Genomic DNA, 13,044 nt, shown 5'->3' with positions numbered 1-13,044 from the left:
TGCACACTCAACTCATTTCTATGGTCTTCTGAAACCAAGGAAATCAATTATCAATTTCACTAAATATACCTGAATAAAATTATATCTTCACTTCTTGTAATGGTTTTGGAGGAGTTAGTTTAGAAATGTACTCTACAGACAGCTATGGAGGCCAAGTCAATGGATATTTTTAAGGGGGAGTTTCATCCCACACTTCAAAGACGTACAAGGTTTATAGGCTAGACAAAAATGCTGGAGAAACTCAGCGGGTGAGGCAGCATCTATGGAGCGAAGGAAATAGGCTGAAGAAGGGTTTTGGCCCAAAACATTGCCTATTTCCTTTGCCCCATAGATGCTGCCGCACCCGCTGAGTTTCTCCAGCATTTTTATCTACCTTCGATTTTCCAGCATCTTCAGTTCCTTCTTAAACAGGTTTATAGGCTAACTGGCTTTGGTAAAATTGTAAATTGTCCCTGGAGTGTGTAGGATAGTGGTAGTGAACGCTGGTCAGTGCAGATTCTTTGGGCTGAGGGGCCTGTTTCTGCGCTGTATCTCTACACTAAAAAAAATAAAAACTGCTCCAATTACCATTTGGTAAAAGTTCAAACTGATGCAGCTTTAAGGCTTTGGGTAAGAGGACCAAGTGGGCTATGCAGAAGAACATGCTTTAACCGCAGTGAGTGGAATCTACTGCTTATAAGAGGGGTGGAAGCCACAGGGGACAGAATTGAATGGATTACTCCACATGGACTCCAAAGGACCAAATAACCACCTTCTGTGCCGTAATGACTGTGAGATGTTATGAAGCAGGCAGAATTCAAGTTTGTCGTGCAGTGCGTAAATCACAGGCAGTAGAGTGCAGAAAACACTCGGGCTATTCCTACTTATACATGGTACGATCACATATGGTATTAAACATTTACCTCCCCATAATACTACCAGGAGAAGCAGCGGAAATCCCTGCAAATCTTTTCAAAAATATCATGCCTTCCTTTAGCACATCAAGCCACACGCCAGGAGACATTGCATTATTCCAGCTAATAACAATTTTATCCTCTATAATTCAAACATGACCTCATTTCAGAAACCAGATAATGTTCTGTTTAAAGGACTCCAGATTAATCTATTCCCGCGTCCAACTTAACTACTTTTGGCATGTGGTTACTTAGGTCCCCAAACACGGCAGTCAATTCATGCACTGCAAGGTCCAGCAAGCAACAAAGAAGATGAATGGCCAGTCAATTGGTTCCGTTTGCTGCTCTTGGCTGTAAGAGTAATTTCAGGAAACAACCACCCTCTTCCAATGTTGTCACCTGGAGCTTCGGTTCAATACCTCATCTGAAAGGCTGTACCTCTGATAATGCAATGCTCCCAAGCAGAAGGCTGTTGAGGCCAAGTCAATGGATACTTTTAAGGCAGGGATAGATGGATTCTTGATTAGTATGGGTGGGGTGGAAGATTGCAACCTTCACGTGGAACTTCCTGTTTCGACGAATGCAATCAACCCGGCATGCACAATCAAATAAGATCAAATAGAACAAGTTGTTCCACAACTTTAGGCTGTGCACGCCATACGCAAGAAGAAGAAGCAGATTAGTACAGGTGTCAGGGGTTATGGGGAGACGGCAGGAGAATGGGGTTGAGAGGGGAAGATAGATCAGCCATGATTGAATGGTGGAGTAGACTTGATGGGTCAAATGGCCTAATTCAGCTCCTATCACTTATGAACTTACATGCCTGGAGTAAAGGAACAAGTTAAATTTCATGTAATATTCATCAAATGGTCTGTTCCTAGGCTGTAAAATTATATAAATAACGTGCAGCCTTCTCTGAAAATCTTGTTTGTTATTCAAGATACTTAAAAAGGTATGGGACAGTGCGGTGGTGCAGCTGTAGATTTCCTGCCACGCAGCGCCAGAGACCCGGGTTTCATCCTGACTATGGGTGCTGTCTGTACAGAGTTTGTAGGTTCTCTCTGTCAACGCTTGGGATGTATCCAAGAGAGAGTTAGATAGAGCTCTTAGAGCTCAAGGGATATGGGGAGAAAGCAGGAAGAGGGTACTGATTTCGGATGATCAGCCATGATCATATTGAATGGCAGTGCTGGCTCCAAGGGCCGAACGGCCTGCTCCTGCACCTATTTTCTATGTTTTTCCGGTTTCCCCCCCACACTCCAAGGACGTGCAGGTTTGTTGGTTAAATGGCCTCTGTAAATTTTTCCCAGTGTATAGAATAGTGTTATTGTATGGGGTGATCTTGGTGGTCCGAAGGGCCTGTTTCCGTGCTGTAAAGAAAAGTCCCAAAACGAAAGTCTAAAATAAGTCTATAAAACTATTCCTCAGCCAGAAAGATGTGATCAGACAAAATATCTTACCAGGAACTTTTCTTCTTCGGATTTTGAAAGTTTACTCTTCATCCCTTCCACTTCCTCGATCTTATCCCGTTTCCTCATCTCCTTTTTTGAAAGAAATAGCAAAAGCTTATACTTCAAATATGACAAGCTCCAAATATCAAACAGAGTGATCCTTAAAAGGGAAGCAAAAATTGGGAGAGAAGAGAGCAGTTTCTGTTCCAACGTTTTGATGGATGGTACAAGTGTGCTACAAAGATAAGCAGTGCTTCTACAGGTCTGCACAATGGAATACATTTGCAGCCTGCACGACAATGCAGAGGCTGAAAAGAAACACATTCCATTGTTTTTGCAGTATCATAAGGAGATCAGGTCATAAGTGATAGGAGCAGAATTAGGCCATTCGGCCCATCAAGTCTACTCCGCCATTCAATCATGACAGATCTATCTCTCCCTCCTAACCGCATTCTCCTGCCTTCTCCCCATTGTAAGTTATTGGGGCAAATCCTCCAAAATTATGGAAGAACTCGGATAAGGACATGGATATTTTAAAAAGACAGATTTGCTGGCTGCAACGGAAAAAACCCCAATCCACAGAAAGAATCAGTTTCAAGTTTCAAACCTGTCTGGCCTGTGGACCTGGGCATCACACAACGGTGTGGGCAGGAAAGGCTGAGACGGAGATAACGAGATTATCTTGGATACACAAAGGAAGGAACCAAGCCTCAGCAGACGGTGGTAAACAGGCCAGCACAAGCACAATCACCATCTTGGATGACCCATCCATCGAGACAATAGGAGCCCATCCAGGCGATGGGATAACGATCAGGCTGAGGGATCATGACATCAGCAAACCCCTTATCATCGGAAGCCTATTGTTCATGCCAGATCGAAACTGGGAATCATCAAAAGAACCCTTTTATGCAGAGGACCACCTGGGGGTTTCAACGGAAGCTCAGGTATAAAAACAGGAGTCAAGCCAGAACTCGCTTTTTTTCTGCTCTGCTGGACAGCTCGTGGGCCTGCATCGACCTAGCTGTGAGTATCCCGGTGACCTGGTGAAATTCCCGAAATAGGATAGAAGAAAGAGGTCAGGGGGGGTAAAATTGTGTAAAGTAAGTTTTACGACGTGCCCGATAGTTTTCCGTCCATAGTCTTAGTTTAAAGCATAAGTTTAGCCACGTATTATGTAGTGTTGGTGAGATTCGATTTCTCATTGTTTAATAAAGCCTGTAAATTTAGACTTGCTTTGAGTCCATCTTGGTTTCTGTTTTCTCTCATCAGCACACTCTGGTCAATTCAACCTTTTATCATATCCCACCATAATTCCGAGGTCTAGAACCTAGGGGAATCCCTTTTGTTGTATTCTCTCTCTCTTGGAAACCGCTCGAGTGGAGTGGTGGCCGTTTGACCCTCCGACAAGGGAGAGAATAACTCGGGCAGTTGGGCCCGAAGTGGAGTAAAGGGAAACGAAAACCCCTACACCATAACCCTTGACACCCATACTAATCAAGAATCAATCTATCTCTGCCTTAAAAATATCCACTGACTTGGCCTCCACAGCCTTCTGTGGCAAAGAAGTCCACAGATTCACCACCCTCTGACTAAAGAAATTCCTTCACACCCCCCTCCCACATCCCCCCTTCAGTCGCTACGCTCCCTCAGGCTTGGTCTCTCGCAATCTCTCACTCCCAACTCTCACCCAATGTTGGCGGCCCTGAAGAGAGGAAATAATAAACCAAACATGTGCCACAATGGAATGAGGCGGACTGATGGAAAACTCATGGAAAAATATTTAATCACAACACAAAATGGCCTCTGCCCACCGACCACCATGACCTCTGACTCCAACCACCCCACCCCACCCCCCTCCCCCCCTCTCTGTATATAGCCTCAATGACAAAAGGGGATCAAGCCAATACAGACAGATCTAAGGAGCAACTTCAGTTGATGCCTCATGCCATTAAAAAAAAAGCAACGGTAATGACTCCGATATCTGGCACAGGGGATACTGGGACGGAAGTAGACATTACTTTAGAGACACAGTGGGGAAACAGGCCCTTTGGCCCACCAAGTCCACACTGAACAGTGAACACCCTGTCTGCTAGCATTATCCTACACACTAGGGGGCAATTTATAATTTTTACTGAAGCCAATTAACCTGTGCATCCTTGGAGTGTGGGAGGAAATCGGAGCACTCGGAGAAGATCCAATTGATCACAGGGAGAACGTACGATCTCCATACAGACAACACCCAAGGTCAGGATCGAATCCGGGTCTCTGGTGCTGTGAGGCAGCAACTCTACCACTGTGCCACCGTGCCACCTTAATGTGCAAAAATGAGATGATTTTTGCAAACATATATTGTGTTCAAAGAGAGAAATTGTATTTCTCTGTTGTGCTAATGACCGCATCACCAGAATGAGCCAGAACCATCCTCTGGTCATAAGGATGAGAGGCTAGGGGAAAGAAAGCTGCTGTATGCAGCTGGCAAGAAAATACCCTCACTGATGAGTGAGCATCTGGTTCCAATTACAAGCGGTACAGATGGCACAACCGGAACAGATTGAGAATGAAACCAGCAGAGGCAAATTCCTCATGAAATCACAGGACAACCAAATATCTGTCAGCGGTGAACACCAGGGGAAGCAAACCGTGGATTATCTTCAGAGATGATCTGCAATGCCACTCAAGATTGGTTATGGTCATGATTAATGTTCTTTATTTGTCATGTGTACAGAGGTGCAGTGAGATTCCTTTTGGTTTACAGTTCAGTACAAGTATCAGTATACATGAGCGCTTAGATACATCTGAGATAAGCATCTCAGGTACAGTACAAGTGTATATCAGTAGTGCACTGAGACAGTATGCAGCGCCGCCAGTTTGGTGTCATTTGTTGTTTATCTGTGAGGCGTGCAGTTCTGGTTGCCCCATTACAGGAAAGGGTTTTTACAAAGGTTTAGAGGGATATGTGCCAAACACGGGCTGGCGGGACTAGTGCCGATGGGGCATCTCGATCGGCATGGGCAAGTTGGGCCGAAGAGCCTGTTTATCCATGCTTTATTACTCAATGACCCTACATAGCAACTCCGAAACCAGGGGGATTGGCCTGTGCAGAAGCCGGGGACCAGATCCCACAGAAGGGCTGGACTGGACAACACAAAGCATGGAAGTAAGGAGTCAATGGCTGCACATGTTGACGAGACAATAGACAATAGGTGCAGGGGGAGGCCACTCGGCCCTTCGAGCCAGCACCGCCGTTCAATTTGATTATGGCTGATCATCCCCAATCAGTACCCCGTTCCTGCCTTCTCCCCATATCCCCTGACTCCGCTATCTTTAAGAGCCCTATCTATCTCTCTCTCTTGAAAGTATCCTGAGAACCGGCCTCCACCGCCCTCAGAGGCAGAGAATTCCACAGACTCACAACTCTCTGTGAGAAATTATACATGATGAGAGATTATATACGTGCCCAGCGAACCGTGATTAAACAGTAAAAGTGATCAGCAATTTAAACAACTGTTCACACACAACACCTGTGTTTTGAGATGTTGTGCATATCTGACACCCACCCCAATCCGCCCCTGTCTAACTCAGACTTCGCAACTCCAAATCCATTATTTGTAAAATGTGAACTAACAGTAAAAGGCAGTTCCTATGTTTAAGGTGTAATGGGTTTCAACTGTGGCTAACACATTTTCTGTCCAATGATCAATACTTAACAGCGAGGACCAGCAGTGTTACCGTTACTCTCCTGTCAACTCCGGGCAGCTTAATATATAGCACACTGCAGAGAGATTTATTGGCTCAAAGGTTAGCTTTATTACAGTTTGACATTGGTTTAATAACAAAGCTCAGAATTTATAAAAATTTAAACCACAGCCTCAGCCCAAAGCTGATAGGAAGTTGCCAAATATTTAACTCGGGAACACTGCACATCATCGTGAGTGCCTCCACAATGTCACAGCACCGCGATTAGTTCTCCATCTGAACGCACAGCAAAGACCTAAAATGACCGAAGGTGCTGATCCTCGAATGCATACGGACTTGTGGTGGAGATGGATAAGCCTGCAATTTCAACTACATGCTTCAAGATAGCCATCCCCTGTATAACATCAAAGACAGATAAATCAGTAAACCATCTCCCAGTGTGAAGGATAGCGCAAGCACAGAACGGATGCCATCCGAAGTGCTCTAAACAAACTCTCTGCACAAAATGCTGGAAGATGATTTCACAGTACAATGGATAAATAAAAGTGTCTTCTTTCATATGCCAACCAAGTAAACCATATTAATGCCGGTTTCTGGGCACAACACAGTTGAAGACGAATGACAAGCGTAAAATGAGAAACAAACATCTTTAATCTATATTTGATATAGTCAAGTAGTCGGAGAAATACAGCACAAAAACAGGCCCTTCTGCCCAACTCATTCCGTGCCCATCAAGTTGCTTAAACCTCCCTTCTATGGACTCCATTTATACCTCAGGCTCCCTCGGCAAGACCGGCAGCATAATCAAGGATGAGTCACACCCCGGCAAAAGCCTCTTCTCCCCTCTTCCGTCAGGCAAAAGGAATAGAACCCACACCTCCAGAATCAGGAACAGTTTCTTCCCAGCTGTTATCAGGGAACTGAACTATCCTTCCACAACCAGAGAGCAATGCTGAACTGCTGTCCACCTCATTGGTGACCCTTGGACTATCCTTGATCGGACTTTGCTGGTTTAATCTTGCACTAAATGTTATCCCCTTCTTGTGTATCTATACATTGTAATGGCTCGATTGGAATCATGTATAGTCTTTCCGCTAATTGGATAGCACGCAACAAAAGCTTTTCACTGTACCTCGGTACTCGTGGCAATAAACTAAACTAAACTGATCCTACACTCTAAATTGCCTTAATCAAGATTACCCATATTTAGTCTAATGTTAAACTTCAATTGACACTTTGTTTCCTACATGGTATAAACCTATGGTAGTTAGTTTGGTTGAGAGTGTGCAAACATCTTGCCCACAGGCATCACAACTCCCGTACTTGGTACACTAACCAATAAGCCAAACGCCTTCTTCACCATGAGATAGACACAAAAAGCTGGAGTAACTCAGCGGGTCGGGCAGCATTTCTGGAGAAGAGGAATAGGTGATGTTTCGGGTCAAGACCCTTCTTCAAACATCAGTCTGAAGAAAGGTTTTGACCATGTAGATTCATCCTTATTAATCCATGCCATTTATAATCTCCACTACACATACATGCATGCCACCCATCACATGATATTACGGTACTATACGGTATTACACTAACAAGGTCAGCCAGCTCTCAGTAGCTGGGTATGAATGACTGGCAGCTGAAATGTTCTGTTTCACTTACGGAATTAAGACTAATCTTTCACTATGTATGTTGTCGTGGATCATTCACAAACAGACCCAAAACGTCACCTTGTCCTTTTCTCCAGAGATGCTGTCTGACCCACTGAGTTTCTCCAGCTTTTTGTATCTATCTTCAGTTTAAACCAGCATCTGCAGTTCCTTCCTTTGACGGACAGAGGTACCTGCACCACTTGGAATCTCCATTCTACAAGACTCCCCAGGGCTATACCATTTACGGTTCCAAGTTCTGCCGTGGTTTGTCCTAATACAATACGACACCTTGCATTTATCCAAATTAAACTCCTTCTGCCATTCCTTGAAAAGAGGAGTATGTGTGGAATGGGATAAGGGGAAGGGGAGAAATGGGAAGGATAGTGGGAGAAATGGGTATGCACTAGGGTGGTGGAGGGGGGAGGGTTGGGGGAGAGGAAAGAGGGAGGGGAAAGGGTGCTATTAATTAAAATTGGAGAATTCAATGTACCCAAAATTCTCTCCTAATCTGACACCCTTTCCTCTCCTTTTCAGCTCTGCTTTCCTCACTAACAATCTAACCCCACTCACCTGTATCCACCTATCACTTGCCAGGCTTTCTCCCGCCCACGACTACTTTCCACCTTTCTCACCACAAATGCAATCCCAAATCCAAAAAATTTACCTGTCCATTCCTTCCACAGATGACACCCTGACACACTGCGTTACTCAAGCACTTTGTTTTACTAAATAGCAAACCACTACTTGACCTGAAATGGTGTAGCTTTGTTTTCACCTTTTTTTCCCCTGGTTTTTTCCCCATATATTTTCAGGTTATCATCTGTAAAACCAGAGAGTGGCTGGCTGCTCTCATTCATTTCATGTTAAGTGATGTAAGATAGCAGTTTTTTTTAGTTTTTAATTTTAGAGGTAAAGCGCGGAAACAGGCCCTTCGGCCCATCGAGTCCATGCAGACCAGGTGATCTCACCTTACATACCAATGTTAATGCTTGCAAGACTTTGTCAAAACTTTGCGAAAGTCCATGTAGATAACGGCTCCCTTCCTGCCCTTGTCAATCCTGATGGCCAATTTAGACTTTACTTTAGAGATACAGATACAGTGCAGAGATAGGCCCTTCGGCCTACTGAGTCCGTGCAGACCAGACCTCGTACATTAGCATTTTTCTACACACTAGGGACAATTTACCATTTTTACCGGCCAATTAACCTACAAACCTGTACGTCTTTGGAGTGTGGAGGAAATGTGAGCTCCAGGAGAAAACCCAAGCGGTCATGGGAAGAACATGCAAACTCCGTACAGACAGCACCCGTAGTCAGGATCGAACCTGGGTCTCTGACGTTGTAAGGCAACAATTCTACCGCTGTGCCACCATGCCACCGCAGAAGTTCCTTCAGAACTTGTGCCAACATCAATTCTCAAGTTCGCAACAGCTCGGCTCCACAAGCAGAGATGTTGATCTCTCGTGGTACGTTAAATTCTTATTTCTAGGCTATCAGATCTCCGATTTCTCCTCTGTTTTGAAACAATGAGAAATAATGTAAAACGCTGTTTCTGATTATTGCATTTATGGAGGTCAGAGAGAGGAAGAAATCCCTCTCGCACTTGCCAAAAATTATAGATCACAGCCGAGGATACCATTATCAGAAGGTCACCTCCTCTAACAGTAAGTGAAGTATTACAATAGTACCTGCTAATTGGAGGCTGAGATTTATTCATTCTGTGGCTGCTAACTTTTGGGTATCAAGTACTTTAGCGATTCAATGGTAAACAATGCAGACAGCTTGCGCCATCTATTCTTATCGTGTACTGCTTGTGCAGGTAATGAGAAATCCTCTTTCCCTTCTCTGTAGTTTGCCCATTTGTAAATCTGTGCACTGACTTCTCCAGGGAATATTAAACATCCATCTATGATCCAATCTCCGACAGGATTGTATACCACGATTACACAAATAAATGGTTCTGTTCTCACTCAACAGCTGATCGGGATTATAGCTCCTCTGTGGTTACTGACCTGACCAAACTGTTTACTACTTATTTTATCTTTGCCGATACTCTCCTTTCTCTCCTCCTCCTCCTCCTCCTGCAGATAACATTCATGATGCACTGTTCCACAGACATCAAGCACCATTTCGTACCTTGCTCAAGTGGCAACTTCAGACAGCATGGAAACAGGCCATTCGACCCACCGCATCCACACTGACCCGGAGGCACCCACCTGTATCGATTCTATCCTTCTGCACCTGATCCATAGCCTTTTATACCCAGGCAATTCAAGTGCTCGCCTAGATACCTCTTAAATGCTGGCAATTACTCTGCTTTCACCACCCTCCGGGTAAAAATGTCCACCCCAGGTACTCACCACTCAATGGTCCCCCACAAATCCCCTGGCCCCATGTCGCGGGGCTGGAAACTGGAAGTATCCTGAGCTAATTCTGCTACCACCATCATCTATTGCAACAAGTGATGGCTCCCACTGATTGTCGCCAGAACCTTTTCAGGACGGACGATGACAGCGATGTCAACATTTGAAACATGGAAGATGGACACGAAAGAAGAAGACAATTCCCCTCTATATCTCTTATCCCTGACAAGCCTATATCCTCGTTTTATTAACCTCATATAAGTTCTTGGGCCAGAATTAGGCCACTCGGCCCATCAAGTCTACTCCACCATTCCATTATGGCTGATCTATCTTTCCCTCAACCCCATTCACCTGCCTTTGCCCAATAACCCCCGACACCAACTCTATCCACGCCCCACACAATTTAGTATGCTCCAATTATGTCCCCTCTTAACGTTCTCTGCTCCAGGGAAAACAGTCCTAGCCTCTCCAGTCTCTGCTCTGATTCATTCACTACAACCATCCAAACTTATTCAGTTCAGGGAAGGACCTCGCAGATGGTAAGACAGTAAAGATTAATGCCGCTACTCAAGGAGGGATTGCGACTACAGGCTAATTAGCATGTCGTCTGACATTGGGGACATATAAAATTATCAATGTTAGCATAAAGAACAGAAAAGCAGAATATTACGCAGAGGGTATCTACATCTCCGGGTACATGATACACAAAGTTAGCATGCTAGCGATGAAATCTAAACAGTATAAAAATAAGTCTTGGAGGTTTAGAAGCGCATAAAGATGGGGGCCTGGCCAAGAATATGATAGGACATTAATGGAAGCAAGGGAAACAATTAATGAGGTGCTGGCAACAAATTCCTTAGTTGCCTTCCTTAGCCACAAATAAGGTACTGGAAGATTGGAGGGTGGAGCATGTGTCTTTAGTTAAGAAAGGCTGCAAGACAAGCCAGGGAACTACAGGCGTCAGTGGTGGAAAGGTTATTGGAAATGATTCTGAGGGAAAGAATCTATCTGCCTTTGGAAAGGCATAGTCAGCATGGCTTAGTGTGTGGGAAATTATGCTCCACGCATTTCATTATATGCGGAAGTGGCACAGTGGTGCAGCGGTAGAGTTGCTGCCTTATTGGCCTGTCCCACTTAGGCGATTTTTAGGCGACTGCCGGCGAATACGACAATGGAAGTCAGCACCAGCGACAACCTACAACACCCTAGTGACAGCCTACGTTAACCTGGCGACAACCTACGACAGCACCTACGTCAATAGACAATAGGTGCAGGAGTAGGCCATTCGAGCCAGCACCGCCATTCAATGTGATCATGGCTGATCATCCCCAATCAGTACCCCGTTCCTGCCTTCTCCCCATATCCACCACTATTTGAGAAAATCATTTTTTACACAGTGGTGAATCTGTGGAATTCTCTGCCACAGAAGGTAGTTGAGGCCAGTTCATTGGCTATATTTAAGAGGGAGTTAGATGTGGCCCTTGTGGCTAAATGGATCAGGGGGTATGGAGAGAAGGCAGGGATGGGATACTGAGTTGGATGATCAGCCATGATCATATCGAATGGTGGTGCAGGCTCGAAGGGCCGAATGGCCTACTCCTGCACCTATTTTCTATGTTTCCCCTGACTCTGCTATCTTTAAGAGCCCTATCTAGCTCCCTCTTGAAAGTATCCAGAGAACCGGCCTCCACCGCCCTCTGAGGCAGAGAATTCCACAGACTCACAACTACGCTCATGAGCTACGCTCATTGTTGAAAATCCAGCGGCGACCAGAAAGACGCTATAACTCTTTGGGCGACTGAGGAGACTACTCACGATCACACAGGTGACACTCCGGCGACCACGTGGCGACAGCCTAGTCGCCTGTAGTCGCCTAAAAAAAATCGCCTAAGTGGGACAGGTCCATTGTAGTACCAGAGACCCAGGTTCGATCCTGACAACGGGTGCTGTCTGTACGGAGTTCATACATTCTCCCTGTGACCACGTGGCTTTTTTCCGGGTGCTCCGGTTTCCTCCCACACTCCAAAGGTGTGCAGGTTTGTAGGTTAATTGGCATCGGTAAAATTGCATAGTGTCCCTAGTGTGTGTAGGATAGTGTAATTGTACGGGGTCAAAGACTCTTCATCAGATGCTCGCCAGCAGTTTCAATACATACAATCACCTACATACAGGGGAAAACATAAAGGGGTTCTATAGGAAGGTCAGTGGCTATGCAGAACATGACTACCTTGTACAGTTGGCAGGGAAATGCAATGTGCCAATGTATTGATTGATGAAAGAATGGACAAGAAATGTCCGTAAGGAAAATACAGATAAGAATGCAACAAGAGGGTTTGAAGGTTAATTGGTCTCTATAAATTGTCGCAGTATGTAGACAGTGATGCGAAAGTCGGATAACATAAAACTAGTCTGAACGATGGATTGATGATCGGAGTGGGTGGGCTGAAGAGCCTGTTTCCAATCTGTATTTCTAAAATCTAAAAGGGGGCAAAGTTCATCGAAACATATATAAATTAAATCAAATTAGTTTAGCAAAAAGTCTTGGCCGAAAACGTGAACAGTTTTTCTCTCCCTCTGCAGCTGCTGCCTGACCTTCCCAGAATCTCGAGTATTTTCTGTTTTTATTTTAGTTCGCACAATGTTTGCACCATAACTTCAAATAATTGTACTTCAAATAGCAAATTGAGATCTAATTTTCCATCTGCTCCCAGGAAAGGAAAGGAAGCTATTATGTTTTCGCTCGAGTCAAGAGATATACATGTCCTTGTTTTTGAGCTCTCCCAGAGGAGGGAAACTCTATTTAAGCTGTAAAGATTAGTTTACAAGTACAGTTTGTGTCGACTATTAATGTATTTCCCATGACAGCGCAAAAGAAACTGCCTATCTAATTGAATAATTTTGAATGAATATAGGAATTGCAAGGAAAAATTGAGCAGCCAGTGGCGCAGCGGTAAAGTTGCTGCCTTACAATGCCAGAGGACCGGGTTCGATCCTA

At 44.7% G+C, this 13,044-nt stretch overlaps 1 protein-coding gene across 5 annotated transcripts in view; it reads right to left on the bottom strand.

The window, feature by feature from the left end:
* The window catches only part of cep128 (centrosomal protein 128), a 401,773-nt gene that overhangs the window by 344,148 nt on the left and 44,581 nt on the right, over nt 1–13,044 (bottom strand). For all 5 annotated transcript variants that reach the window (XM_033027567.1, XM_033027570.1, XM_033027569.1 and 2 more), the window contains exon 9: nt 2,354–2,434. In XM_033027567.1, coding sequence (XP_032883458.1) covers nt 2,354–2,434 — 81 coding nt within the window. The remainder of the gene's footprint in view (nt 1–2,353; nt 2,435–13,044) is intronic.

This window comes from Amblyraja radiata, chromosome 9 (genome assembly GCF_010909765.2).
Source record: "Amblyraja radiata isolate CabotCenter1 chromosome 9, sAmbRad1.1.pri, whole genome shotgun sequence".
In the NCBI taxonomy this organism is placed as follows: Eukaryota; Metazoa; Chordata; class Chondrichthyes; order Rajiformes; family Rajidae; genus Amblyraja; species Amblyraja radiata.
Note: the sequence above shows the minus strand (reverse complement) of the source record. Positions and strands in the feature narration are given on the sequence as shown.